Below are 26,696 nucleotides of genomic sequence, written 5' to 3' on the forward strand. Positions count from 1 at the left end.
CCACACCTGTTTGGTTTTTTTCCTGAGGCACTGCTTTTCCAGGAGTAACTGTCTCCCTGATGCTACTGCTGCCAAGTGGTTTGATCAGCTTCACGTTCAACGAAGAGCAGTCAGCTAACGTTCTGATTTCCTCAACCTAAGAAGTATGCAGAGGACCAAGTCAGCTTCCTTCGGGCCAGAGGACGGCCTCGGGGACCATGCCCAGGACCCAACCTCAGGGTTTCAGGAGATGTGGGCTCGGCACATGCTACTTAATCATTCCTGGTCCCCGCTTCCACATCTTTAAAGACAGGGAGATGAACAGCTCCCGCCTTGTGGGATGGTTCTGAGGATGGATGGAGACCATATGCCAACTGTTTACAAGAGTGCCAGAGCCCTCCCCAAACGACAGCTCTTCCTACCGCTGTCCAGTCTTTGCCCTCTGACTTGATGTGGGCGTGAGGGGTGACCTGCCAAGCGACCTTTCACTTCCCAGCACAGGAAAAAAAAATTGTGTCTCCGCAGACGTCTGATATGTTCTACTTTTTATTTTTTTCCCCCTCCTCTTTCCTTCCTTTCTTTTTTCTTTTCTTCTTCTTTTTTTTTTTGGTGGGGGAGGCATGTATATGGTAGTCAGACATTTTTATTGCAAAATGCCGTCTGGAAAAGATGCAAAACAAAATTGCTAAAATGCAAGGGAGAAAAATACGGGGGAAAAACAAAAGGCGCCCTTCCCTTTGCTTATTGAGTTCAAAGGCATAACACGCAGTTCCCTGCAGCAAACGGGAAGCTACACTAATTTTAAAGCCGTAAAACGCCATCAAGTGCCCTGCGGGGCAGGACTACACTGAAGCTAGTGGTACCTAAATAAGACACGGTTCATTTACTCCACAGCTTAGCCTAATGTAATCATCAGCGGATTTTCGCCTAGAGTTGTAAGAGGCAGAGAGCCGACGCGGCCGAGGTGGCACTCCCAGCCATCGGGGGGGCCGCCGCTAGATTGCTGTTGATTAGAAAATTTTTCAGTTTTGACAAGCACTTAATGAACATAAATCGCACCTTGATTGGTTTCCATTTGGGGCCACAGGCACACCTGAGAAGAGGCAGACCCTCCACCTCCACCTCTCTCTTCCTAGCAAGACCTTCGCAACAAGCCAGCAATTGGGTTATGAGCCACAGAGGAAAATATTTATAAAATATAATAATGGAATTCAATCTCTTGGTAGAAGTGAAAGAAGATTTCCTTGCAACCCCCCACATCCATCCTCTCCCGCAGAGAGTTCTCAGTAGTGACTTACTGTCTGGGAAGAAAACCAATGGGTTTGATTTATTTACCTTTTTGCAAGAACTCTGGCTACAGTTAGGAAAACTAAAAAGACCAAAAATGGAAAACAAAATGATACAGATTGGGTCAAGGGACGAACTATCATGCTGTGTCCTGATAAGACAATGTCCCAGCGACTCTACTAGAAGCTTTAAGACTCAAATCCGCAAGCTACATGGTTAAATCTGCATATTTACAGAAACACACGAATACACTATACTATTTTTTTTTTTTTTAGAAAAGAAGGCAGAGGGATTTTTTCAATGTAGAAAAAAATAGGTTAGGTAGGATCTAGGGTATTTGATGGTTTAGTTTTTATAGAAACATGAAGACTTTTTTTGGTCTGGTCACGCCCTACTTACACACACACCGTGTGATCAACGTGGAGACAACTTGTACCACAGTGAGCTGGCATTCTGGCCATTTTATTTGAAAATCTAAACACTTTACAAACCCTGAGGTTCTATAAAATAAACAAGAATCTCCTTAGGCAGAAATAAGACTTTGATGAAGAATCTAAGTTTTTTTGTGTATGTGCAAAAGATATGAGTTAGTAGTCATTCTTTCTAACAAAAGTTGTATATAATTCCCTGAAAATATTTACACTACCTTGCTGGGATCATTCCATGGACTTGACAGCACTAATATTCATCACACTGTCTGAAACTGGGTGAATGCCAGAGAGAGCTCCCAGGTCGCCCGAAGCACAGACGGGACAGCCTCCCCAACGCTCGGAGGGCTCCTGACAAACCCGGGGCAGTCTATGGAAACAGGGCCGGGTGACCTCTCTCATACCACATGGGCTCCTCCCTAATTTGCTCTGCTCAGGACTGCGCCCAGCAAATTCCCCAGTGGGTCCTGGTGAAGATTGGGCATCTTTAAAATTCAGTTATTCTCTATAGTTCTCTATAGTTGTAGTTTGGACGATAAAACCCCAAGCTTCTAAGGGGCATCTGCACACCCATGTTCGCAGCAGCATGATTCACAACAGCCAAGAGCAGGAAGCGATCCAAATGTCCACCCACAGATGAATGGATAAACAAAATGTGGTGTAGACACAGAATAGAATATGATTCAGCCTTCAAAAGGAAGGAAACCCCATCCTGTGCTACAACATGGCAGGACCTCAAGGACATTATGCTGAGTGAAATAAGTCAGTAAAAAAAAGACAAATACTATGATTCCACACACCTGAGGAACTTAGAGCGGACAGATGCACAGACGGTGCTCCCCAGTGGCTGTGGGGAAAGGGGTGGAGACTTAGTGTTTCAAGGGGCCAATCTTAGTTTTGCAAGATGAGAAGGTTTGGATAAGAATACACTTCACACCACTGAACTGTACACTTAAAAATGGTTAAGATGGTCAATTTTATGTTGTGTGTGTTTTACCACAATCAAAAAGACAAAACCAAAACCTTGAATTCCTCTCCCACCTTGGAGACCTTTCCTTCGATCTCTTCTTAGAGCGAGCTTGGATATGGCTGTGACATAGATCAGTGTCAAAGCAGCAGGAGCAGGCTTCCTCCTCCTATGATTTCGGGAACTGCAGGCCTGCAGGTGTGAGGACAGCCCAAGCACGTGGCCAAATCGTGCCTCATTCTTTGTTCAGCAAGATCTCGCCAATGCGAAGGACATGCAGCTGACAGGATCCCTGGAGGTGTCTGCTCCAAGGGACTCCTGGTCTCGTGGGTGACTCGGGCCATAGGATACGCCAAGAGAACAGAGAAATGATGGACACAGCAAGGGGAGGGGAGGGCACGCACGGCAGGTGCACCCCAACAGGCCTGGTGGAGAAAACCCCACAGAAACATGCCCTTTTCAAGACTTTGGGGGAAGGACGAGCAGAGTCAGTCTGGCAAGGAGGAGGAACAGGAGAGGGCATTCTTGGTGGAAGAAGCCACCAAGTGTTAGGGCCCGGAGACCGGAGAACATGGCAGGTGCGAGCAGCTAGAAGGAAAGTCCAGCCGAGGAGGGACATGGCGGGTCAGAGGCAGTGCGCAGGGCGGCAGCCGGCGAGACCTGGCGGGTCCCGTGAAGGGGTGAGGGCTCCATCCTACGCACAGTAGGGATCTTCTCCATCATCGACACATTTAAAAGAATCAAGTGGAGAGAAGTAAGTAACAGTAGGATGAAAAGTATATGGAGAAGGGAAAAGAATCACAGGAAGAACTGCCCTTCTCTGCACAGCGGACAACTGCTGAGTTTTAGAAAACCTGGTGGGCAGGGTGCCACGCTCGCTGAACGGAGCAGACAAGCAGGCCTGAGGTCAGGGAAGGGGGTGCTGGGAAATCACCTGTGTCAGCGGGACTTCTGAGGTCCTCCTGGATGAGTTCCCATGGAGGACGGAAGGCGGAGACCATCGCTACAGCAGAGGAAGAGAAGCAGCCCACAGAGCACCCGGAGTCACGGACCTCGAAGGCGCTTAGTGATCCCCACAGTGGGCTGCCAAATCCCGACGCGCCACTGGGCTCCATCCCGGCCACCGCGGTGTGGAAGGGCCCTGCCAGGCCCGGAAGTCACGAGTGCGGGGTCCCCCCTGAGCATCAGAAAGAATCAGCACAGGACGCTGATGGAACCCGTCAGACATGAAGGAAGGAACGAGTTTTTAGATGGACGGAGGTGAGGATGTGCTGGAGGCCACAGAGATCCACAGTGTGACTTCCTTCTCTACATAAGACAAAGTAGATGGAGTTCTGGGCGTGTACACGGATGGCCTAGGTTCTCACGTGACTACACAGAGGCGTGTTTTTAATTCACTCTCACGTCCGCTGTTACAAGATGCCTGAACGCCTCTCCTGGGAAGAGGCAGAGCATCAAGTGCGATTGGAAGCAAACGAGATCTGGACACGGAGCTCCTGGAGGGGCTGCTCCCCCCGTGGGCCCGGGAAACCACTCTGGTGGGACAACTGGACAGCGGTTATTCCTGGGGCAGGCCGAGAACACGCGCCGACTCGGGGACAAGGCTTCTACCCCAAACTTCCCAAAGCCCCACCATATCCCCCTACACAGTCCCCATCACAACAAACTCGGGGTTTTTCTGCTGCCCCAGGGCTGACGCCGGCCACTCTAGAAACTCCCACACTGTTTTCAAACTCAGTCCCATCTGCCTGAAACAGGCGGTCAGACCAGAACAGAAAGGTTCACTTGTAGCCAGAGTTCCAGATTTCTGCTCCTCAGTATTGACGTATTTTCCTAATCCACTTTAAAATGGATTATTTGGGGATTTCAGCAGTGGTTTAAGACTTTATGGCCTTTGTGTAACGCCGCGTGTGTATGTTCTCCCCTACCCGACGTAAGTGGATCTGTACCCAGGGAGGTCTAGATGTGCAACGGGGTTCATCTCCTCCACCCCAGTGTCACTGGAATTCTCAAAGTAGAGCCAGGATCGTCCCCCATGAGGACGCCAGCCCGGGCAGGGCAGGAGCAAAGACACTGCAGGAACCACATGACTTGACTGCATGTGACCCACAGGTGCCAGCCTGGGTGCCTCGCCTACACCAGCCCTGGGCAAACTGGGGAACAGGGCATGGCCCTTGCCAGACGGGGTGGTACAGAGAGGCTGGGGGTACCAGAGAAGGGCTGGTGTGCCACGCAATCAGGGAGGACTTCTCGTGGAGGAGGGCATGAAGGTCTACCCGCAGGACGGACAGCAGACTGGAAGTACAGGCAGCCCGGCTGGAAAAGAACGTACAGACCAGAGGAGAGCCTGCAGCGCTGTGGCTCATAAAGGGGAAGCAAGGTCCGGTAACTGCTCATCGTGAAGCTAACTACGCTTCCTGCAGTAGAGTCTCAGACACACGTCTGACGTCGTTCTGCTCGGTAGAAGAGCGGGGAGGGGGGCTGAAATCTCAAGGTCATCAGTCAGCCCAGGACTCAAACGTTCTACATCTAGAAATCTGGGCTTCGAAGTTACCTGCCGAGCCATCTAGACTCAAGCTAGTCTGACTTCTGCAATGTTTTGGGGAAACCAATGAAGAGCTTCTCTGGGTATAACTCAGTGATCACTATCTGAAGAAATCTGAGGTCTGTCTTAGCAGGTATGCAAAGCTCGCTGAAGGGATTGATCACAGGTTCACAGCGAATCATCAAGTAAAATGTCCTGATCTTATGTGAAGATTGCGTGTATCTTAAATGATGATTACCAACAGTGGGTGCGGGCAAGAGTTGTTCTCACAAGAGAAGTAGCTCCTTTTTTTCCCCTGATGTTATTTCTTTTGAGATAAATACCCACTCAGGGAATCATCCCAGATCTTTTCATCATTTTTGCATCAGTAAAGGGGTGGATTTTCTGTCTGATTTTGAACCCGAAAATTAACTGAAATCAGCATTCTGATAGGACAATTCAGAGAGTCCAAGTTTGACTCTAGGACATGGGAAAAAACAAGCAAACGTCAGCAGCATCTAGAAGCAGAGATGCCGTGCAGCGGGAGCATCTCCTCCGCCCAGGCCGGAGGCGCCGTGGGAAGAAGTCCAGCTCTGCAGGTCAGGGAGAAAGGACAGAACCACGGCTGTTTCCAACTCGGGCCACGTGCAGAACGGGAGAGACATCCAAGAAGGAGGTCTTCAACAGTGTGAGCAATTCGAGCCTGTGCCAGGCAGGTGGGCTCTGCCCGGGTGCCCCGTGTCCTCGTGAGGACGCTGGGACAGCTGTCCTGGCCAGGGCCCCATGAAGCCGCTGGCCCGACCGCCAGGCCACGAGCTCCCGCTCCGAAAGCTCAGTGCACACACCTCTGTCAGCTGTGCCTTCGACAGCGCCCTCCCGACACGGAAGATGAATAGGTGGGGACGCTGGACTGTGAAGCCCCCAGGTCTGAGTTCTTTCTCATTATCCCCTCCATTTTTCCATCAAGGTGCTCCCTGCGGCTCGTAGTGAAGTCCACAGAACAGGCTGCCCTTCGCCCACCCTGACTGTGATCCAGCGAGGTGTCATCAATGAGACACTCAGACCTATCTCCCCCAAGAACGGGACGCAGGGAGGGCTTTTTAAAGGTCTTCCAGACGTACAAATTCCCCGAGAAACAGAAACCCAGACCACAGAGCAGCCTCAGAGGTCCGCTCGAATACTTTAATCTTGCTCGTTTAGGGTTGTGTTTGCAGAACGCCAAGTGGAGATGGAGCCCCGGAGTGTGGGTGACCAGCTCATCCCAGGAGGCCTCGGCCTCCCCCAGTGTTGGCACCGTCAGTCCTGCGTCCTGGGCTAAGCAGTGTGGCCAGCCGCCCGACCGGCCCCAAACCCCAAGCAGCTTCCTTAGGTCGGCTGAGCCACCTGTTACCCAAAGTGGGCTATCGTTCAACTTACTCAAAAACAGCATCTTGAGAAAGAGGCATCAAGTGACCTGGGTTTCCCCAGACCGCGAGGCACACAGTGGGCCTCACCTTCCCGTGTGACTAAGGGGTCCCGCCCAGCGGCCCCGGCCCCGGGGTGGGCTTCTCCTCACTAGTGTCAGCCTCCGCTTTGGAGGTGCTAGCTAAGCCTGTGAAGTGAACACACGATCCTCAGACTTCCCACCCAAAGGACTCTTCTTCCAGATTTCCAGAGTGGACGCCATCCAGCCAGTTGCTCGGTGTCCACTGTGAGATGCCCTCCCCCCCTGAAGGAACGCTGCAGACTACAGATGTGTGCCCCAAAGCACGGGCTCCAGCTTGTGTTTAAAAGGCAGGACGGCCCCCAGGCCCAGGGTGGGGTTGTGCACCCTCTTGGCCGCCCCCCAACGGGCCAGGGCCTCTCCTCAGCTACCCTGCTGCCCCCACCGCACCAGTGATGGCTAGTGTGGCGACCACCCATCCTGAGGAACAGCCAGGGCTGAGACCGTCACCTCCGCTTCCTCCTGCTCCCCCCACAGTGCGGGAGAGGTGGGGACCCGTCCGCCGGAGGCCGGCCCTGCTGGCGGCCCCTGAGCCCCCGGGGACCAGCTGAAGCGGACGAGTTGCGCACAGTGAGCACATCCGGGGTCGGGAGGCACCACCACCAACGTTCAGGAAACTTCCTCAGTCTGGGTTACGGTGGTCAGTCTTTTCCCTCTTTCCTCCTGGTTCCCAGAGAGACCATCACTTCCTGTGATCTGGTCACGCATGGGCAACTCCATCCCAGGCTTACAGACAGACGTTCTCTCCTCCGTGAGAAAAATGTGTAAGGTTTCCAACAGCAGGAAACATGGCTGGGGTGAGAGGCTTCCTTCCACAACTTCTCTCTGGCGCGGGGAAAGCCTGCACTCTACGGACGACGGAGCGAGGCCAGGCTGAGTGTCACAGCGACCGAGGACGGCTGGTCTAATTCACCTGTGCGTGCGCTTGGGGCTCAGGAGGAACCACGGACCCTGCTGGGGATGAGGCCACCAAACTGGGAAGAATGAAGCCTTGGAAGAAGATGGGGCTGGGAAAGGGTGGGAAGGAAGAGGGACCGGAAGCAAGGAGCCCAGTGGGAAGTGACATCCTGGGGCTACCACCCAGAAGAGCTCCCTGGCCTGTAGAACTGACTTCTGAGACAGGCGGGCTGTCCTCGGAGACCAACTTCGGGGAGCATCCCTGGCAGCCCACCCATCCCAAGCACATGGCGAGCTTGCCAGCCTCACGCCAACTCCATCGCGTGCTGCAGAGCCGGCTCCCCCAGCTCATGCCCAGCAGCCTGCTTCCGAAGCCGCCGTTTCAAAGCGCGTGGCCCTCCGCTGGGAGCCTGGGAGCCCGGCCTGCAGCTGGGGCCACACACCGATGGTCTGGGTTGCTTTCCGCCACAGCAAAGTGCACAAAGCTTATGCTAGGGCTTGAAACTTGGGGTTCGTGTCTGAAGGATGACTGTTTACATAAACATGTCCATGGACACCTGTGTAATAAGGAAACCGTACTGGTTTCTCAAGGATCACAACTCAACTCTTCTGGGAGATCTTCTTTACTTTAAACATATCCAATGGAGACATTTAAAAACTTCCAAGATTTTTTTTTGTATGTGTGGCAAATTTAGGAAACGGTCCATCTCCTGCTTCCACAGTGTCCAAAGTAAGCTAAAGCCGGAGTCTGTTGCTGCTCCAGCATCTTTTCCAAGCAAAGGTCTCAGGAGATGTGCGGTGCCCGGGGGCTGCAGGAGCCAAGGCATCGATCTGGCAGGAGTGGGAAAGGGAGAGGCTTGTGGGGGCAGCACGCTCTCTACCTGTCCCCATACACTCTTGGCCTGGCCTGTCGGTCTGTCCAGGAGCACTGGCTGGGGCGCTCAGCCGGGAAATCTAATTCGGCTAATGAACACTGGAGGCATCTGGATCAGCCCCACGAACCATGCCCTCCAATACTGGCCACACTCCAGTGGCCGATACTCCCAGGCAATCTCAACTTTGAACGAAATGACTAAGGGCCCTCGCCATGCCAGCCTAGTTCCCTCTGAACTTGATTCGATCTCTTACTCTGCCCTGTGTGCAAGAACTGGGCCCAGCTCCCTGGGTTCAGCACGATCCCCAAGCTGAAGGTGGCTGGTGGTGGAGTCTGGGTCCAGCCTCAGCGGGACTGTGAGCAGCACACACGTGCACAAGAAATTCACGTTTGCGCTCATGACAAGGTCCAAACAGCAACATGCTGGTTTGGAAAGGGGCCGCTGCATGATCTGCCTAGTGTCTATTCCAATCCTACAAGGTTCATGCCTTCTCAGGCCCGGCGCTCTCAGTCCCCCACCACTCACCCCATTATAGAAGCATTGTTGTTAGACTCCCATCCTCAGAAAAGCACGCCGGGTTCCTTTTTGGTAAATACATCACCCAGTCATCGGAAGTTAGTGGTAGGCCCCAGAGCTGGCCCAGTTACTCGACTACTGAGAAACACTGAGTCTTTGTGGAACGCTCTATCCACAAATATCAGATTATTTAGCCAGGTTCTTTCCCTTCGCTCCCTGGAGAGACATGAGCTGTAGGCTATGCTATTTCAGATCAGCACAGATGGCCATTAACAGTGATGACCAACAGTAATGAAACCCAAAGCCACCAATCTGGGCAGATTTCCCCAATATTTAAGCACTCACAACAAACGCACCCTCGTGGGCTTCCAGCCATAACACAGCCTGGAGACCATCAAGAAAGTGGGCGTCACAGGGCAGTCAGTCTAACTGATATCATTGGGTTCTACCATCTTTTGAAATTTCCTGGACTAAAATAACTGGAACATTCTTCATGGTATAGAATTTTAAGGCTTGAATTTACAACACATTTGTATGCTCCCGAATTTGTACTAAGATAAGTCTGGACTCTGCCCATGGGCATCCCTTTGACGTGTCTTCCCATTTTGAGTCAAAGGATGCCAGACTAACTCCGAGGTTAGGGATCTGTAGCTCTCTATCAACTTGGAAGAGAACACATACCTGGAACTCACTTCTTCTCCAAACTTCCATCCAAAGCTTGGTTGTGGAAATAAAGTCAAAGGAGGATTACAGTGAAGGCCATGCCATCTCTCCGTGCTCTAGTCATTAAAATCCATGCCTACATGACACCACTCCTTTAGGGAGGGATTACCTGCATCAGTAAGAGACTGTCATTCACTGAATAGCACTTTAAAATGATACTGGCTCTTGCCTGCTATATAATTACATAGCAAAGCCCTGCTGTGCTCCTTCTGTGTACTCAAACAATACCCATGCATACGTGTGTGTGTGTGTGTAAAGGAACGGGCAAGCACTGAGGGGCATCACAAGAAGAAGCCCATGTGGGAGAATTTTCGAAGAACTGACTGTGATTCTATTAATTGAGGGGCTGGGATGGGAAGTAAGTAGGCATTATCCCTCCTACGGGAACTTTCTGGGACATACTGATGTCACACCTTTTCCCCATGGCAAGAAGCAGCAGACGTCTCTCCGATCAAGCCTGGGCTTACCAGGCGAGTGTAAGGTGGCCCGAAATGCTCATCAGCTGGACCCCATTTTTTCCTGGTCAGTGAGTCCTAGCAAGAAGAGTATTTTGATTACACTTCTCTCTCTAAACAACCTCTCTCTAAACAACACAAAGCAATGGGGTCAATAATCCGACCCGTGTTCCCTGACGTGGTTTTAAGAGGATGTGAGCCAGCAAGAGGGCAGCTGATGGGGCAGGGCTGGGGGAGAACCCAGTGGAGAGCCAGCACTGCTTCGGCGTCCTGACGGAGGCTGTCAGCGGCTGCAGATGACATGGGGACATCCACAGGCAGGCCTCCTGGAGAAGCAACCTGACTCTACTCCCAAGTCAGCCAAAATAAACCAAGCACAGAGCAGTTTTCTCAGTACACTGTAGAACTGACATCTCAGAAGTCTACTTCCTGGTGAAGCATGGGAGGCATTCCCATCAACATCAGAAACAAGTCAGGGATGCCTAACGAAACACCTGTGTCGTAACACGGTTCTGGAGGGGAAGGCCATGGCTGCAGGACGCAGAGAAGAAGGGCAATTCGCCCCAGGAAGCAAATGAAACAGTAACGATACCACTTGTTACCTATTATATTGGAAAATGATAGATACGTTATTCTGAAGGTGAATGCTCGTGGGAATGAAGGTGTAAGCCCTCTGGCATGTTGCCGGCAGATAAAAACTGATACACTCTTTTCAGGAATCTGGCAAATATATCCAAAGCCATGAGCGCACAAGCACTCTTCAACTCTGGAAGCGACTGCTAGGAATCAGTCCCAGGGAAACGGATGAGGGCACAGGGATGTCAACAGAGGACACTGATTAGTTACTTAAAACATTAAAAATAATTCAAAGTAAATTTATTTGAGAAACGTCCATTTTGGAGACACTGTTACACCAATCAGGGCATATCTGCACGATGAGTGTTACATAACCATTAACAATGGCGGCACACAAGCGTATTCTCGGGCACGGGCAGGTGCACGTGACCTGTCATCATCTAGGGAAGTGGGCACAGACAGCGAGCACGGGCTGACCCCGTGCTCGTGGGAGGAAAAAGCACCGACGCTCAGAAATGGCTGGGAGCACACAGCCCAAAATGCTATCAGTCCTGTTCCACAGGTGGTACTTTGGGAATGATTTTAATTTTCTTCAATATCCTTATGTGTAACTTCTTGTTCATAACTGTAATTTTTAAAGTACTTAAACATCTTTAAATTAAAAGCTAACCACAGTGATACAATCAGATGAGCAGCTAACACTATATATTCTAATCTATACACTTATGTACATCAAGACCAATAAGTATCAAGCAAGATTCATGGAATGTGCTGTTAGAGAACTGTCATTAACACCCCATTTTCAGATTTTACTTCCTAAGACAACTCACGATGGGTACAATGTCTGCATTTTCCCCCAAAATAAAATTAATTCCGCTCTTAAATCTACCTTCTATAAATCACCAATATATCTCATTTTATTAACACACGTAGAGAAGCTTCTCTTACCTTACAAACGATTTGTGTTCTTATCTGACAATAAAAGCTGAGTCACCAACTGCTTTTAACTTTCCTGTTTTTCTCAGCTGCTCAGAGCAGAGTCCTGGGTTCTGATGTAATTGTTCAGATTTTGTTCTAGATTCTCAGGTATATGCTCACTTTCTTTTTCTTTTGCTACCTGCTCTTGTCTTTTACTTTCATTGAAAATTTTACTTCATCTGTTCCCTTTATTGTAAGTCCTTGCAGAATTAAAGAACCAGAAATGGGTGTCAGGGAGGGGAAGGGAGAGACACGTGGTCTGACAGAGAGTGAGGGGCGTATGATTTATCTCGTGATGGAGGAGACCCAAGACTACTTTAACTTCAGAGACGAGAGGCCTGATGCTGTTAGGACCCCCACCCCCGCCACACACAGCGTGGGAGCTGAGCTCCGGGCCTATCACCTGTGCAAGGGGCCACACTCACATGTAAACTTGGGTGGTACGTCAGCACGCCGTTGTCACACAGGGTGACGTATTTCTTTTTCCACTCCTTGTTCAGTGATTTGCCGCTCCGCTTCAGCAGCATGCCCTAGGAGGGAAAAGGAGCCACATATTCATTCATAAATACAAATTATAAAGCCTGCTGTAAGTTTTCTTAAAAAGTAGGCACATAGGTAATTCAAGAAATTTTAAACATTCATTTTTCTCTTGTCATTGTAAAATGGAAATCACACTTATTTTTAGCTTGGTAATTCGGCTTTTCTCTTCTATTTTATGCGTAACATGTATGTTCAACCAATTTCCGTGTGTGTGTGTTTAGACTGAACGATGTGCTGTTGGTTCGACAAATGCAGTACGCCAGCCTCGGTGACGCGCCACGTACCTTTCCTTTAACTGAGCAAGCACCTGGAACTAAAGGCATGATGCTTTAATAAAGGAAACCCAAATTTCCTTTTCTAAAAACCACTCATTAACTGAATTCTGAAACTCCTGGTATTTACAAATAAGAGCATTTTGCTTTACGGTTTTCATTCCGGATTTTTAATTTATTAAACATGAAATTCCATTTGTAAATTTAGTAACAGCATCTAATAGACAAATCGTGGATAATGTAATCCATCTTTAATGGAACCGTATTAGGGCTTCTTGAAAACCATTCAGCATTTGAAGCCAGCATGCTTGAGCATGTTGGACCCAGGCCTCCCTTGACGACTGATGGGAGCTTACTCCTGCTTGAACTACTCATTCCCAGCAAACCTCCCACATCGCCTCCAGGCTTTCCTGGGGTGGAAACCCATGGCCAGCACTGAGCTCAGCCTTGACTTGGGGTTTTCCTTCCCTGGCGGGGGGGGGGGGGGGGGGGGGGGAGGCTCCACGCCCTCAGGAAACAAGGGAAAGCAAAGCGTCTCCTGGCTTGTTCTTGTTCTTCCTCTCACTGCCCGTTTAGAAACTCACAGGATGGTAAGGATGACTGAGAAGGCACAAGAAGAATGCATGCTAGTTAGTGCACCCGGGCCAAGGCCGAGCTAAGTTCTGAGTGTGAGAAAGAGTGTTACAGAAGCAGAGGTGCCCGTGTGTGTCCTCGTGAACTTGTACCAGCTTCGTCCGAACTCCTAATTCTGCTGTCCCCCAGGAACCACAACACGAGGTAAGAGAAAGGAAGCACTTTTATGGGATAATTAGGTTCAAGTTCCAAATACCATGACAATATTGCTTTCTACACAAATTTTCACGAATATAACAGATGACGAGCCAGCTGGGAAGCCTGACTCAACCCCTGAAACGTTTCTGGGGGAAAATATTTCTAAGGTTGAAGAAACTCACAAGTGAACCTTTGGAAGGTCATCCCTTTGCATGTTCTTATTACATGAAGAAAACACATGGCCATCACTCAACATACCTTGATTTCTTAGAACCTAAGAAAAAACCATCTAAACCAAATATGGCCCGGAGACCAACAGAGACAGGCAGGCCCAGAGGAAAATGCTGGTTACAAACCCAGGTGATTTGAGGTCCCCCTGCAGAGTAAGAACTAGGGAGAAGGGCCGTCACTGCTGGTGATTCAACAGTAAATAAGTGATCACTTAAAATCATTACATTTCCCTCTCTGGCAGATTTCTAAGTTTTAAACTTAGCTTAACAAAACTTCACAGATGTTCTCCTGTGGGCTCATTTTCCACCATCCATTTCAGATGCAATTCCAACAATACCAGGGGGCCAGGGGTCACCTCGGTGTCACCAGTAACTGAGAGCTGCTCCAGGCTTCAGAAAGCTTTGTCCGTCTGCACTCAGACAAAAATGCAGGCTGCACCCTCACCCAGCCCCAGGGCTCCATGCAGATGGCCCTACACAGCTCCTGGCTAGACTGTGGGTACTTTCACGAGCAAATCCCATATGCACAATTATCCTCTCCCCAGTGGGGGCTGTCAGGACTCACTCCTAAGGAGATAGAGGGAAACAGTCCAACCAGGAGGCAACGAGAGGAGATGACATTGTCGGGGAACTAAAATAGGCTGACTTATCTTGGTGCTGGGAAAACTGAATGTCCACATCTTGACAATCTTAAATAAAGTCTATGGTTCACCTTGCAGGATAATCTCTGATTATGATTCAAATGCTGTACAAGTCAGCAGGGCTGAAGAACACCCCGGCGTCCCAGGAGCCGTGCCTCTGCTCTCTGGCCCGGGTCCCCGCTGGGTTCATTACCCAACCACCCAAGATTTCTGTGCCGATGGAGCCGCTCGGCTGCCCTGCTCCCCGCCTTGGCGCAGCACCCAAGTTAGGGCCCGCCAGCTGCACCCGCCGCTCCGTGACTGATAAAAGAGCCCATATCCTGAGAGGCGTCGTGAAGAGACGCATGAGCCCCAATGAGAAGCCGAAGCAGCCACAAGGTGAAGTTCTGTAATCAGAAGCTCAATCAGATGACAAATGACAAGACTAAGCAAACAGCTTCTGCGGATTAAAAATGTGTTCTCTTTTAGTTTCTTTCTTTTTCTTTTTTTGCTGAAGTTCATTCCAAACACTGATTTTTTTTCAGAGTGTTTGTACCAAGTGAGAACCAGGGGGTTTGAGAGTCTAAAAAGAACCCAGGGGATGCCTGGGTGGCTCAGTCGGTTAAGCATCTGCCTTCAGCTCAGGTCATGACCCCAGGGTCCTGGGATCGAGTCCCGTGTCCAGCTCCCTGCTCAGTGGGTGTCTGCTTCTGCCTCTCTCTCTGTCTCCATGAATAAATAAATAAAATCTTAAAAAAAAAAAATAAAAAGACCCCAGAGCTTAAACCACTCAGTCCCGACTCTGCTAGACTAGTATTTTTTCACGAATCTTAGGATTCGTGCCCAGAGTCACCTAGTCCTGCCTGGGCAGCCATGTGCCAGGGAGCCCTTGGGTCTGGACAGCTGGAGCTGCGGGAGCAGTGGTCTGCTGCCCGAGGGGTGAGGATGAGCCTGGGTCGTAATTCTGGAGCCACACGGAGAGAGGAGGCCCCCTCTAATGTGCCCTCATTGGGAGGAACCGAGGAGCTACCACAAAGCCCCAGTGAGAGATCCCACCATGTGGTTACATATCAGGAGCCCCTTCTTAGTCCCAGACTCTTCCAGAAGTACAAGGTCCCAATTGCTCTGCCACGGTGGGGCCCCCCTCTGAACAGAGTCCCCCAACATGCTCAAGGAGGAGAGCAAACCCACTGTCCACTTTGGGACAGACTTCTACCAGTGCCACGAGAAGCCTAGTGTCCTGGCAGCCCCTCGCTGCATCAGGCTGAGCCCCTCGGACTTCATCTACGATGCTTCTGCCATCCCGGACTTACACATTGTCTACTTAAGGACCAAGAAAATGGAAAATCTGAAAACAGTTCATTTTCAACTTTTAAAGGCCATGAAGTCATGGTCCCACTTGCCAGAGGATGTGAGAGGCTGGAAGGCTCCCTGCCAGAGACACACATGGGCAGGCAGTTCCCATCAGCGGGTGCAAATGGGCCTTATGATCCTAAGTCTCTTTGATTCTGTGTTACCCAGGGCAAAACTGTGAGGGCGGATGTCACAACGCATACTGGGTCTATCTTTCAGATACCACTTCTGTACACACGAAAACAATCTCTCGCTTCAGACCGCTTCTCACTGGCCAGCTACCACAGTGTGGACATCACTGCGGTTAGTGTTTTATTTAACTCGTAAGTGGCTTATGCATCTATTTTTTTAAAATTTTCCGTTTCAAAACAGTATTGGGCTCACTGCTCTAAGAGCCTCACAACTATTAACCCACAGAGAGCTCACAACCCAACGTAAGCAGCTACTATGATTATCCCCATTTTACAGATGAGGCCACTGAGGCACCGAGAGTTTACGTAACTTCCCCCACACAGCCAGCACGGCAGCTGGTCCCCAGGGATGGCTCCCCGTGCACCCCGCCTCTAGGGATTCGTGCCCCCGTGGACATCATCGCACGCGGACTTGGAGATGTCTCTGGCTCACTTGAACCAACAGAAGCAGTGGAAGGGATGCTATCTACATGGTGTTTAAATGTTAGATTTGGCAGCTTCTGTGCTTTGGGCAGGTCTGAGCGAGAAGCCACGCTGTGCTGTCTGTGGTCTGAGCCACCGAATTCCGAGAAATAGTGACTGTTTTCTGAAATCACTAAGTTTTGGGGTAGATTCTCAGGCAATGATAGATAAGAAACTCAGAATTAGCACCCTATGCTGCAGTAATAAAACCCACAAACACGTGCCACTGGCCTGGCACCAGGCAGCTGGCTGAGGCTGCAGGAACTGAACAGCTGCTGACGGAGGCAAGAAGGACAGGGAGGAAGACGCTACCTGGGTTTGGACAAAGGGCGCCCCAGCGGGGCAGGGGCAGAGCCATCAGCCGACCTGCTGTCTGCGGGAACGAGAGGCACAGCCGGCTGGCCCGGGGAGCCCGGGACCTGGAGAGGAGATTTCCGAGCAGAACGCTCACCGTGCTACTGGCTCTTAAGGGGTGGGGGATGGGGGGGAATCAGGGATGTTCAGCTTTTCAGCAGAATTAGAGAAAATATTCCCAATTTAAACACCAACATAAGAAAAATCGTTTCTCATTCCCAGCTTCTCCTGCCAGCAGAAAACTCAGGGTAAGAACCGGCCTCAGAACAAAGATCCAATCCAGGGGATGCCAGGAGATGTGATCTCAGAATGAGGACCCAGCCAGGTTGCAGCAGTTGGACCCTCGTCTTGAGAACTCAAAGATTTAAGGCAGGGCCTCACGGACCCTTCCAATTAGAGAGCATGTGTGGACCAGAGACAAGGACCTGTGGGTTGGCTTTTGTCTAATGGAATAAATTACAATTTGATACAAAGGACACCCACCAGGGTTTTAAAGGAATTGTATTCTGTTGGACTAAAAGGCGCAGCACAAGTCTAAAATGGAAAGAGGCCTCTGACCCTCAAACTAAGACCAGCAGGAAGCAGGCTGAGAGAGCCACACAGCTGCAAAACCAGGCCATTTCTTAGGGAAAAGGAAGGTCGGCTGAGACAGCAGAGCCCCGGGCCCAGGAGGGTGTCCTGGGGAGAGAACACGCCCTCCCCGCCCCGTGCCCTGAGCAGGGTGATTAGCAACATGTGCCTGGCTGGGTTTGGAGCTGCTATGGACTAGTAACTGCTAAAGGCTGCGCACCCCCCTTTCCGGCTGAAGGGCTCTGTCCCGTGTGTGCGCATGTGTGTGTGTCAGGTGACTTGTCTCTGGAGTCCCCTGGTCTTTAGATGGCAAGGATCACATCCAAGGAGGCTCATCCACATGCACCTGATGCAGATGACAATCCCGGGCTTCCAAAGCCTGAGCTGGATGCCACCATGGGATGACACTTTGAGAATCCGAGGGCAGGGGGAGGGTGCTTTGCATGTGCGAGGGCAGACGGAAGTAGCTAGTCTCCAAAGATTACCCTCAAAAAAAAATCTGCTCCTATGTGGTCCCTGGGGGCCTTCTGAACCCATTTAACCCACAAAATGTGGTGGAGACGAGGCTGGGCCCGCTCTAGCTGAGGTAAAAGTCTGACAGCTCCTGTTTTTCTGCCCCTGGGAGCCCTCAGTGGCCTCATGAGGATTCTGACTCTCCTGCTGGGGAGACTGTGAAGAGGGAGACCCCAAGGCTACGTGGAGGACAGCCCCGGTGCCAGCTACGGGATGGCCGCTGAGCTGCTGGCTCGACACGCAGGAGTCTGGGCCACGTCTGTCAAGGCGCCGAAGGCAGGACTGAAGGAGGGACCCTGGCTGCGCCAGCCCTGGAAGGCTTCTGTGGGGCAGAGAGGTCTCCATGGTGCCTGGCCGAAATGCCTGACCCTCGGACTCCTGAGAAATAAAATGGGATGGTTTTAAATCACTGTGACTGGGGGTAATTACCAGCAACAGGTAACCAGCGCAGCAGGACGAGCCAGGGCTGACGGGTCTATGCCCGTGAATCACTTTGCCCTCCAGACCGATTTTAAAGCTTTGATATCTTTTACTTGTTTGCATAGTAAGAAACAGAAGGGCTTTGTGACCTCTCCTATGTTCCTCTGATCTTACTTGGAAATGGCACATGTTGATCTAATTGCTACCACCTAGTTAATTTACTGGTGCATCAGAAAGACTGCGATTTTAATGACCTACAACCAGAAGAACAGGATTTCAAGCAGGCACTTCCTGCTTTTTTTGCTCAAGGAACTTTTCCTGTGGTGGAGCACAGGGGAGAATTGTCTTTTAGCTGCAATCTCTTTATTAGTCGTGTGTATTCTCTGCTGAGTCCCAAGAGGTCACGGAAAGCCAAAAGCAATGTTAAGTGTACAAGCTTTAAATAACTCACAAAGTTAATGTAACGAATGTAAGTGCTATCTGAAATTCATCACTCAGTGCTTGCTGCAGCCCCAAGCTGTGATAAAACACCACTCATAAATTTATATTAAAACTCTGCTCGATAGCAATTATTTACCAACAAAGATTTACTGACTGCATTAGAGACTGGGGGTCTTAACCAGGCCAATCAGTCTTTGTTTTGAGTTTGAGGGACCGAGCGGCGGTGTTGTCTGCCAGCACGGAGTTCACCGCGACCCAGGGGGACATTTAACGGCCACGGTCCTCCGTAGCGAGGGGGTACCAGCCAGCGGCGGCAGGCTGCTCCACGTGAAGATCAGACCATCTTTGCTCCTGAGGGAGCATCTCTCACCGGCTCGGACAGCGGCCGGAGGCCCTGCGCGCACGGGACTGAACGTCCCCGCCGCCCTGGAGGTGGTGCCAACAGCTTCCTCATTACCAAGTTTAAAAACAAGTTTTTCCATGGCTTAAACACATCCACACAAGCTCAGCGAGGCTCAGTGTCTCTATACTTCTAAAAAAAAAGCGATGTTTGAGTACTTCTTTGGTTCTGTAATAAACACCTGTTATAGTTCCTCCGTGTTTTATGATTCACAGTCTTCACAGTTTGGAACAGATTCTCATTACAGCAGTTAAAGTATCCAGGTATTTCTAAAACATTGCGGAGAAATGGTGGCATCTTTAACAGAGATCCAAAGAGTATGAACTCCGATCAGTCTTCACATTTGTGTTTATTACTTTTATTCTAATCAAGATCTTTCCTGTGACATGTATTGAAACTTGTGGTTTACTTTAAAAAAAAAAAAAAAAACAAAACCCACCTAGAGCGGCGCCTGGCTGGCTCAGTTGGTAGAGCACGCAACTCTTGATCTTGGGGTCGTGAGATCGAGCCCCACGTTGGGTGTGGAGCTCACTGACAAAAACAAAACAAAACAACAACAACCCCCCCCCCCAAAAAAACAAAAAAGCACCTAGAAAAGCATGTTTATGTGGGTGGAAGGTGACAGCTCATCATTAGAAATTGGGGAATGCGAAGGGGTGGTACCAGGAACAGGGACAGTCTTTTCCCATGTCACAGGCTCCCTGTTGTCCCTCCCAATGTCCTGCTCTTCCAGAACGAAAACTACCCGTCCTGCCCCAGCTCTCCCCTCATGCTAAGCTCTCCCCTCACGCTAAGCTCTCCCCTCACGCTAAGCTCTCCCTTGCGAACAACAAATGCACACTTCCGAGGAGCGCACCTGGACTCGCGTGAGTGGCAAGGGACACACTGCAACACCTCTTGTGGGGGTCAAGTCTGCACAGGCCTCGCCCCCACGGCCCCCCATCGCTGACACACGATGTCCTGTCCAGTGCACTTGAATATGGACTGTTGGTGCGGGGAATCCCACAGGACTGGGGCTGGCCAAGCCTGGCCTAGGGGCCAAATCGAACCTTCTGCCTCTTGTAAATAAGGTCTACTGGGAACGCAGCTACTCTCACTCATAAGCATTGCCGCCTTCACCCTGCACTGGCTGAGCTCAGGAGTTGCAGGGAAGCCCAAAGTACTTGCTACGGGGCCCTTTACAGAAAGTGGGTGTGGAGCCCAGCTCCAGGAGAGGAAACTGTGCAAAAGCAGCCAGCAGCCATCAATTTTATTTAAAAGTGCAAATTCTATTCTGTCTCCCTGGAATGCCCTGCTCGAATCGTCCCCTTCCTCCCTGCCATCCCGGTGAGCACCCCTACCCTTTAGCCCTGAGCAGCAGGGCCGTGGGCTCCAGGCTTCCATAACCTCTCCTGAAACAAGCATCATCCAGACCTTTAGATACTGGCTGTTGGGGGTGGAATTATGTCCTCCTCAAATTCGAATGTGGAAATCCTGTCCCCCATGCTTCACGATAGGACTGCATGTGCAGACAGGTCTTCAAAGAGGTGAGTAAGGTTAAATGGGGCCGTAAGACGGGCCCTCTTCCAATCTGACTGGTGTCCTTGTGAGAAGAGGGAGTGAGGACACAGACAGGCACAGAGACAAGGCCACGGGGAGACAAAGAGAAGGCACCATCCCCACGCCAAGGAGACAGGCCTCTGAGGAAAACCACCCTGAGGACACCTTGATCTCGGATTCTGGTCTCCAGAACTGTGAGGAAATAAAGTCGTTGTCGGAGGCACCCGGTCCTCGGCACCTTGTCTTGGCAGCCCCAGCGGATGAACACGGTGGCGTGTGAGCGTGCGCCTAGGCTGGGAGCTGCTGCAGGGCTGAGAAGCTCTCTTCCCCGCCAGCACCCCCCACAGCAGAGGGCACAGTGCCCCGCGGGCCCCTGGTCACACCTGTCCTTGCAGCGGTCACCTCCCTACCCAGGGAGTCTCACTTTTCAGTCCCAACTGGATGTCCTTCCCTGAGGGTCTATCAGGCACCTCGAACGCCCAGTCCCCAAGGGGACGCATGGGTCATCTCCATCCGGGACTGGGAATTCTGGGGGGGGGGGGGGGGGGGGGGGGGGGGGGGGGGCTGGGCTGTCCAGGCTGGCTTGGGCTCCCAGATTCCCTTATCAGTACCTGGTGCATGGTTAGTCCCGATAATAATTACCCTAATGTAGAGCCATTCCTCGTTCTAAAATATCTCCAAATATGCAAGTGCTCCATCAAAAACCTAAAACCAAAAATTAAAACATGGGGAAGGAGGGGCACCTGGGTGGCTCAGTTGTTAAACATCTGCCTTTGGCTCAGGTCATGATCCCGGGTCCTGGGATCAAGTCCCATATCGGGCTCCCCGCTCGGTGGGGAGCCTGCTTCTCCCTCTTCCTCAGCCTGCCGCTCCCCCTACTTGTGCTCTATCAAAGAAATAAATGAAATAAAAAAAAAAAAAACCCAAAAAACAAAAACCATGGGGAAGGAGTAGCATCTTGCCACTCAATTAAAATGCCATCGAGTCAAATCTGGATGAGCGAATCCCACGTTACAGGGTTTAAGAGAAAAAAAAACCAAGTGTGACAAAAATGACCAAGACTACAGACACACCGTGGGTCAGAACGGCTTGTCGTTCAAGGTGTAAAAAACGCTCTTAAGTGTAAGCAGTAAATCAATAACATAATCATTCACTGTGTGCGAGGAAATAATAATCCCAATTAACTGGTTTCCCCAGCTCCTCCTCAAATGGAAAACTTGCGGCAAATTCACCAACGTGATGCTTGGATGTAAGCTTTGGCAGAAGAGGCCGGACCAATTTGAGCTCAGCACATGTGAGCTCGGCCGCAATTATACCGTCTTAACTTTCTTCCCAGTTTAAAGTGTTTTCATAGAAACAACAGGGAGCCCCCCCCACCCCCCGGCCCCCAGCTTAACTGAATTCTTTCTTTTTTTTTTAAGTAATATTTGTCTCCCTCTCCCTCCTCCAGAGGATCTATTATACCACAAATGGAGGCTTTTCTCCCAGCTTGTTCTGTGCCGGGAGGGAGTGGGGGAGGGGGCCGAGGAGCCGATTCTGGATCTTTCCCCGGCTCCCTCGTGGCCCCCTCCCCTCTCTGGTTAGTAATATTTCTGTTATTCTGCCAGGCCGTAGGGTACAAAGGGTTACACTTTAATTGAGCTGTCAGCATCTCCGACAATCCTAGAAAGCCCCGATTATGCACGGCAGGGTTAGTGCCACACTTGCTATTGTGGATGCCCTATTTGCGAAACCCAAACCTGCGCCACACACAGGTCAGCTCACCCGCGCGACCTTGCTGTCATTAGCCGCGTCTATTCCTACCTCACTGCTGAGAAAATCACACGGCGCGGGCTTCAAAGCGCCGGCCGGGACTGGATTCGACCAGGAGCTAATCACCCACAAATCCAGCTCAAATGGCAATAATTGGCTAAACCGGTCCCCTCTCCAGAGCTCAGCAGTAATTTGGGATAATAAAGAAAGGAATTATTCAGCTAACTGCCCCGAAATGTATGCTTTGTGACCGACACACTTCACATTTTAATAATGATGGACACAGAATCCGATTTAATACCGTGTCCACTGAGTAACAAGCCCGAGAACAATGATGGCGAAGGGAGAAAAGTTTGTTGGGTTTCTCACCCCTTCCGGCACCGTGTGGGCAGGCAGGAAGGCCACGGAGATTTCTGCTTCCCGTTGGGTCGGCCTGGAATCATTAAGTCCCAACGAGAACTGAATGAATTCTAAACACGCGTGCAGAAAAACCCACCGAAGCTGCTCCATGTTGGGCCACTTACAGAGAAACACTTCCTTCGGCCAAAGACAAGCAGAGGATGCCAAGAAAGAAATGTTTTTCCACCCAGACTGACAGATCCCTTCTTGATTTTTCCAGTTAATATTATCTCTTGATCACCTTGTTTTTCTTGCCTTTCATCCTGCCCCTTCTGTCACCGGGTGTTCAGCAGCAGGGGTGACAATATCTGTACTTAACGTCTGCGGGGTGACACCCCTGTAGGAGGCCCCCCGACACGGACCGGGATGCGGGGCTCCTCGGGGCTCCTCCTTGGTGGCGACCTCCCCCCCTGGCCCCGGCCAGCCCTGGGGGCTGGCACACCACCATCTGCAAAGGGCTCCGCGCAGCTAGGAGGGTTCTCCTCTAGCAACACGAAATGAACCTGAACTCAATCGCCTGCCCAGGGAGCCAGCGCGTCCAGGTGTCCAGGTGGTCAGAGTGAGGCTGGGGTCGTAGGGGCCCCATCACTTCCTGCCAGGGTGGACGGGCATTGCACAAAACCGGGTCCGTGCCCCTGCACAGTGACTCAGGGACGCGGCAGAGAGGAACCCCTGTATAAGCAATAATAAGAAACCTGCAGCTGCTTCTCTGTTCAGGTAAACGATCCCTGAGCCCATCGTCACCGAAAACGCCACACGGGCCCCCGGCAACTGTTCATTAACGTGCCTCGGAGTTCCAGGCTTGCGTGCTGAAGTTGGATCGAGTAAGAGTCCAACGCTCAGGTAAGCTGTGGAGAAGATTTCACGTCTACAGAAGCTATTTGGGAGTCGTCTGCCTGGGAGACCTGTCTTTTCTCCCCCCACCGACACCTGGAAATACGTTCTCCTTGGGAATGCTCCTGTTCTTGCTCCAAGTTTCTCTCCTGTGTTCCTGCCCCTTGCTCGCCTGCTTGACTCTTTAAGGCTGCCACCCTCGGAGCTCGTTTCTCTACCAGTTACACTCTTGCCCTGTAAAATCTTACCACACCGCGGACAGCACTAGCTGCTGCCCCACAGGTAGAGCAATCTCAACCCGCTGACACTTGAGACCAGAGCTCCCCGCCAGCGTGCTCGCTCGTGTGCCTGAGTGCCCCTGAGCCCAGACCACCTGCCTCACTCTGCCTCCCCACTTCCTCAGCTGGTGCCGCCCCGCCCACTTCCGTGCCCACTCGCTCTGGGGGGGTGCCCCCTCGCGCCCCACGTGACAACTGCAGATTCCACCCGGGGTCAGTTCTCAGATGTGCTGCTCCAAATGTAAACACTTCCGAAAGCTCAGGAAGAGAAGAGAACTTTTTATGTGGATTACATGTTGATACGAACACATTTTTAGATATACTTGCTGAAATAACAAATTAAAATTCATTTCACTTATTTTTCCCTCCCTTTCTTAATGTGGCTACCAGAAGAAAACTAAGAGTTGAAACTGGACCGGTGGATCCCGTTCTGTTTGTCTGATGATGCCGTGCAGGCCATGCCCACTCCTGCCCCGTCTGGCTCCCTAGCTTCTGCTTCACCGGCTGATCAATGGCAGAGACCATTCTTATCTTGCCCATTTCTGTTTCCTATAACTTGGCAAAGAACAAATGATCCAAAAACGCCTGTTGAATGAATGAACAAAACAGCGGAGTGGTTATAACCACTGCCATGAATGATACAAGCTTCCAAAAGTTAGTGACTGAGCAGGGCAACAAGACCAGTGAGGAGTGAAACCCAAATCTGATCTGTGTCATCTGGAGGGCTCCAGTCCTATTATTGTAACCACATGCATATGCCTCGTGCTACGTGGAAAAACTGATTTGAATGATGTTCAGTCAGAGATCTCAGCAGAGCCCAAATCAACACAAACAGTCTTACTGCACATATTGTAAATGTAAACCGTGACTCTGGATATGGGGGGACATACACAGAGAAACGCTATCCGGGACCTGGTCCTCAGGATTCATCTATCTGTTACGGAAATGAAGGTGTGGGCAGAGGAAGGCAGTTCAAGCCTGGAATAGTTTCTCCTGGAGAAATCCAAGGAAAGAACGATTACTCACCCTCTCCCTGGTTAGGATAAGAGAAAGGTTGGTGCAAACAGCCAAGTTTCAATTTTAGGCCAGTACTTAAACAGGCATGGCAAACACTTGGCAAATGGGCTCCCTCTTCCCTCCCCTGAACTGACAGCCGACAGCACTGGCCGTAAGAGCCTCGAAGCTGTCTTAGCACAGCCCGCCAGCCAGCCTCTACTACACGTGAGAGCCGGACAGAAGATGAGACCCACGGCGGTCCCTGGTCTGCAGAAATAGCCCACGGGCATCTGAGCAGCACAGATCCTTCCTTCCGCTGCGACTACTGACCCAAGAACAACAACGATGACCACCACCATCACTGCTACTTAATTTCTTGGAAACTGAATACCATCACACACTCATTTAAAAAAAAAATGAGACTGTGCTTCTGGAAAAACAAAGCGGATCTAGTCAGTGTCCTGTTCTGGGGTTGTGTGTGCGTGGAACTATCAGCAAACACGTAGGACAGCAGGGTCCCTGGTGGTCTGAAGACACTACAGTGGTCGTTTCCTTTATTTTCTCTCTTTTTAAAGATTTTATTCTTTTTGAGAGAGAGAGAGTGTGTGCAAGCCTTGGGGAGGGGCAGAGGGAGAGGGAGAATCTCAAGCTGACTCCCTGCTGAGAGAAGAGCCCAACGCGGGGCTCAATCCCAGGGCCCTGAGATCACGACCTGAGCCGAAATCAAGAGTTGGATGCTTAAACTGACTGAGCCACCCAGGCGCCCCATAGTCTGAGCTGAAGGGGGCACCATGCTCTTGGTCTTTTGCCTGAGTTCAATCAAAGAACAGGGCAGGGTTCAAAATGGTCCTCTTCCCCCCAAAAGGCCCATTTTAAGTTGTGTTATGGCAAAGATGTCAGGTAGAATTATTCTATGATTCCAAAGTCTTCCCAACCATTTTCATTTGAGGAAACGTCAGGTTGCTGGAAACTAATAAAATGGATATGGATATACGTGCTCATGAATACAGATATGCATAAAGAAGGTAAAGGGTCATTCGTAGAAGCATTCCCTTGGTGAGTAAGAACCGGTGTTCCTACCAGGCCCCCAGCTGCCCACAGGGGACACCAGTGGGTCTTTTTACAGACAACAACTAGCTGGCGTGTGTGATATCTGGAACCAAGGAAAGGGAAGACAGCCGTCAGCATGTACACCCCAAGCACAGGCAGAGGCTACCCTGCCGATTATACGCAGTGTATGTGGGTGACAGACGTGATGTTGAATGTGGGAGAACTTGGATGAAGTTCTTGTCTACCAAACATCCTCCACGATTGTCTTCTCTGCTCCAACTTAGAGGCCTTGAGAAAGATGGGACTGTTTTGCCATCAACAAGGAACGCATTCTCAAATTAAGGAATAAAATCGAATGGTGCTTAGGACAGCTTATCAATATAAAGAGTCTGGATAAAATTTCTCAGCAGTGGTCAAAAACGCAGCTATGGAAATGTCCACATAAAACAAACGAAACCTTATTTCACTCCCAAGTCCTCAAATGTCAAAATTTAAAATATAGGGGCGCCTGGGTGGCTCAGTCGGTTAAGCGGCTGCCTTTGGCTTGGGTCATGATTCCAGGGTCCTGGGATCGAGCCCCATGTCGGGCTCCCTGCTCAGCGGGGAGTCTGCTTCTCCCTCTGCCTCTGCCTCTCCCCCTGCTTGTGCTCTCTCTCTGTCAAATAAAGAAATAAAATCTAAAAAAAAAAAAAAAAAATTTAAAATATAAAAGAGGATAAAGTCATGTTCAACAAATCTGATTCATCACATTAAAAAAAATTACTCTATTGGTCCCACTATAGAAGTTGATTGTTAATCAGGACAATTTAATGATGAAACACTGCAAACATTGTGTCAGCAAGTTAAAAATGGCCTTGTTGTTTCAATATAAGAATCACTTAGTATATACTATATATAAAGTGTTGTATTTCATGCCCCATTTACTGTAACATATTAGTGGGTTCAGTCATCAAGTAACAATTGTTTCCTTGCGGGGTTCAGATATTGGGGAGGGGGTCTGCAGTGGGAGAATAGCCCTTGGAG

At 50.5% G+C, this 26,696-nt stretch overlaps 1 protein-coding gene across 10 annotated transcripts in view; it reads right to left on the reverse strand.

Annotated features, from left to right (window-relative positions):
• The window catches only part of AGAP1 (ArfGAP with GTPase domain, ankyrin repeat and PH domain 1), a 520,170-nt gene that overhangs the window by 186,977 nt on the left and 306,497 nt on the right, over nucleotides 1-26,696 (reverse strand). For all 10 annotated transcript variants that reach the window (XM_032394158.1, XM_032394087.1, XM_032393993.1 and 7 more), the window contains one exon: nucleotides 12,114-12,218. In XM_032394158.1, the coding sequence (XP_032250049.1) occupies nucleotides 12,114-12,218 (105 nt within the window). The remainder of the gene's footprint in view (nucleotides 1-12,113; nucleotides 12,219-26,696) is intronic.

The sequence above is a fragment of the Phoca vitulina genome, unplaced genomic scaffold, assembly GCF_004348235.1.
Source record: "Phoca vitulina isolate PV1807 unplaced genomic scaffold, GSC_HSeal_1.0 scaffold1, whole genome shotgun sequence".
In the NCBI taxonomy this organism is placed as follows: domain Eukaryota; kingdom Metazoa; phylum Chordata; class Mammalia; order Carnivora; family Phocidae; genus Phoca; species Phoca vitulina.